Source organism: Enhydra lutris, unplaced genomic scaffold (genome assembly GCF_002288905.1).
Source record: "Enhydra lutris kenyoni isolate GAN:26980312 unplaced genomic scaffold, ASM228890v2 scaffoldscaffold12, whole genome shotgun sequence".
Lineage (NCBI taxonomy): Eukaryota > Metazoa > Chordata > Mammalia > Carnivora > Mustelidae > Enhydra > Enhydra lutris.
Genome location: NW_019154096.1, coordinates 50,362,914 through 50,365,196, shown reverse-complemented (window position 1 = coordinate 50,365,196; position 2,283 = coordinate 50,362,914). Strand labels below are relative to the sequence as shown.

General features: G+C 63.5%; 1 protein-coding gene across 1 annotated transcript in view; it reads left to right on the top strand.

The window, feature by feature from the left end:
- The first annotated feature begins 1,683 nt into the window (after window positions 1–1,683).
- The window catches only part of LOC111144817 (secreted frizzled related protein 5), a 5,185-nt gene continuing 4,585 nt past the window's right edge, over window positions 1,684–2,283 (top strand). Inside the window, exon 1 of the mRNA XM_022499318.1 lies at window positions 1,684–2,206. Within this exon, the coding sequence (XP_022355026.1) occupies window positions 1,684–2,206 (523 nt within the window). The remainder of the gene's footprint in view (window positions 2,207–2,283) is intronic.

The window sequence follows — 2,283 nt, the reverse complement described above, 5'->3', positions numbered from 1 at the left end:
TTCTGCATTTCTGGATCCCTACCTGTGGTGTATATATCACACCTCCACACCTGCACACAGTAGGTGCTTCGTGTGTGTCTGCTGAATATTAAGAAGAGTGCCCCCTCACCTCCCTCTGTTACCACTGCAAGGACAGATCCATGGAAGGCAGGAGCCTTGGAAACATTCAGGAGGATAGGGGGTAGGAGGTGTAACAGTAGAAGTGGAGTGGGGGCAGACCCAGCTCCCAGAGTGCCCCAAGCCCTCCTGCAAGACGTCTTCCCAGAGGACCCCCCCACCAAAGACTCGGGAGGTCAGGTCTCAGGTTGGGCTCTCAAGAAGAAGCTCCCCTACCCTCAAGTATTCCTCCAAAGCTCCTCCCACAGGAAAGCCAACGGAAGGCAGGCCCCAGACAGGAGGAAAAGACCCCGAACATGGGGTTCCTGAATACCTCCTCTCCAGTGCCTCCCTGGATAGCCTCAATTCCTTCCTCCTTCCACAACCTTTCATGGCCTGGGCTGGAATTTATCTTCTGGCAATGTAGTTAAGCCCTGGTGTTTGGAGCCCAAACCTGGATTCAAATCCTGACTTTCTCACCCCTTAGCTGTGTGACTAAGGGCTAGTGACATCACCTGAAGGCCCTCAAAGCCAGCCAGACTGCAGATTCAGAATCCAGACTTCCCGGGGTTACCCGGGTTCTGACTCTGGAAGCAGACCACCAGGGGTCAAGCCCTGGCCCCTATCCTCACTTCACTTTTCTTTGCCTGGTTACCTTTATCTGCAAAGTGAAGATAATAACAGTACCCACTCGCCTTATTAGAGCATTACTGTGAGAATTAAATGGGGTAACTTATGCAATGTGCTTCGAACAGACACTCTAAGTACCCACGAAGTATTAGCTATCACTAGAAATAGTCGGCGATAAGGCTGTGAAGGGCTGCGCAGTGTCCGCGGCACCTAGAGCTCACTGAATGGCAGTTACGATTACCTTCGCCCCCACTAGGCTACAGTGTCCCTGGAGGTGGGGGTCCTGGGTCAGATCCATCTCTCATTCCCCGGCAGCCAGCAGCACAGTGCCCGGCACCAGGCAGGAGCTCAAACACAGGCTTGAGGGCGGTCGGGTGAAGAACTGCCCTCCTGGAACAGGAGGGTGTGGGCAGCCGGGAGCCTCCTGCCAGGAGAAGGGAGAACCGAGGTGTCAGGGAAGAGAAAGCAGAGCGGAGGGGGAAAGGCCGAGCCGGGCAGATAAGCAAGGGAAGTGAGTGAGAAAAGGAACAGGAGAGGCTGTGGCGGAGGGAGATAAGGAGGAAGGATGGAGAACGCGATCCGCGAGGAAATGCCCAGGGAGGTGAGGGAGCCCCCCGGAGCGGAGCAAGGCGAGCCCCGCGCTGGTAGGAGGCCGGTGCGCGGGAGAGGGGCGCAGGAGCCCGCGCGGGGCGGGACTCGCGAGAGCCAGCGGGAGGGGCCGTGGGGGCTCCACCTCGCCTCCCCGCCTGGGCCGGGGGCCGGGCGGCCGGAGATTGGCTGGGGCGCGCGGTGAGGCCGGGGCCGGAGCCCCGAGGTGGGAGGTGCCAGGATCACTCGGTGCGCCCGGGAGCGGGAGCGAAGGCTGCCACCACTCGGGCCACCTCGGCGGTGGCAGCGGCTGCAGGGGAGCGGCGAGGCGGCGGGTGCACTCCGGGGCATCTGGGGACGCCGCGCACCATGCGGGCGGCGGCGGGGGGCGCGCGGGCGGCTGCCCTGGCGCTGCTGCTGGGGGCGCTGCACGGAGCGCCGGCGCGCGCCCAGGAGTACGACTACTACGGCTGGCAGGCGGAGCCGCTGCACGGGCGCTCGTACTCCAAACCACCGCAGTGCCTCGACATCCCCGCCGACCTCCCGCTCTGCCACACCGTGGGCTACAAGCGCATGCGGCTGCCCAACCTGTTGGAGCACGAGAGCCTGGCCGAGGTGAAGCAGCAGGCGAGCAGCTGGCTGCCGCTGCTGGCCAAGCGCTGCCACTCGGACACGCAGGTCTTCCTCTGCTCTCTCTTCGCGCCCGTCTGCCTCGACCGGCCCATCTACCCGTGCCGCTCGCTGTGCGAGGCCGTGCGCGCCGGCTGCGCGCCACTCATGGAGGCCTACGGCTTCCCCTGGCCCGAGATGCTGCACTGCCACAAGTTTCCCCTGGACAACGACCTCTGCATCACTATGCAGTTCGGACACCTGCCTGCCACCGCGCCTCCAGGTAGCGCCGCCGCCACCGCCCCCGCGCGCTCCGAAGGCCCCGGGCGCCCGCGAGTCCCTCGGAGGGGCCACCCCCTT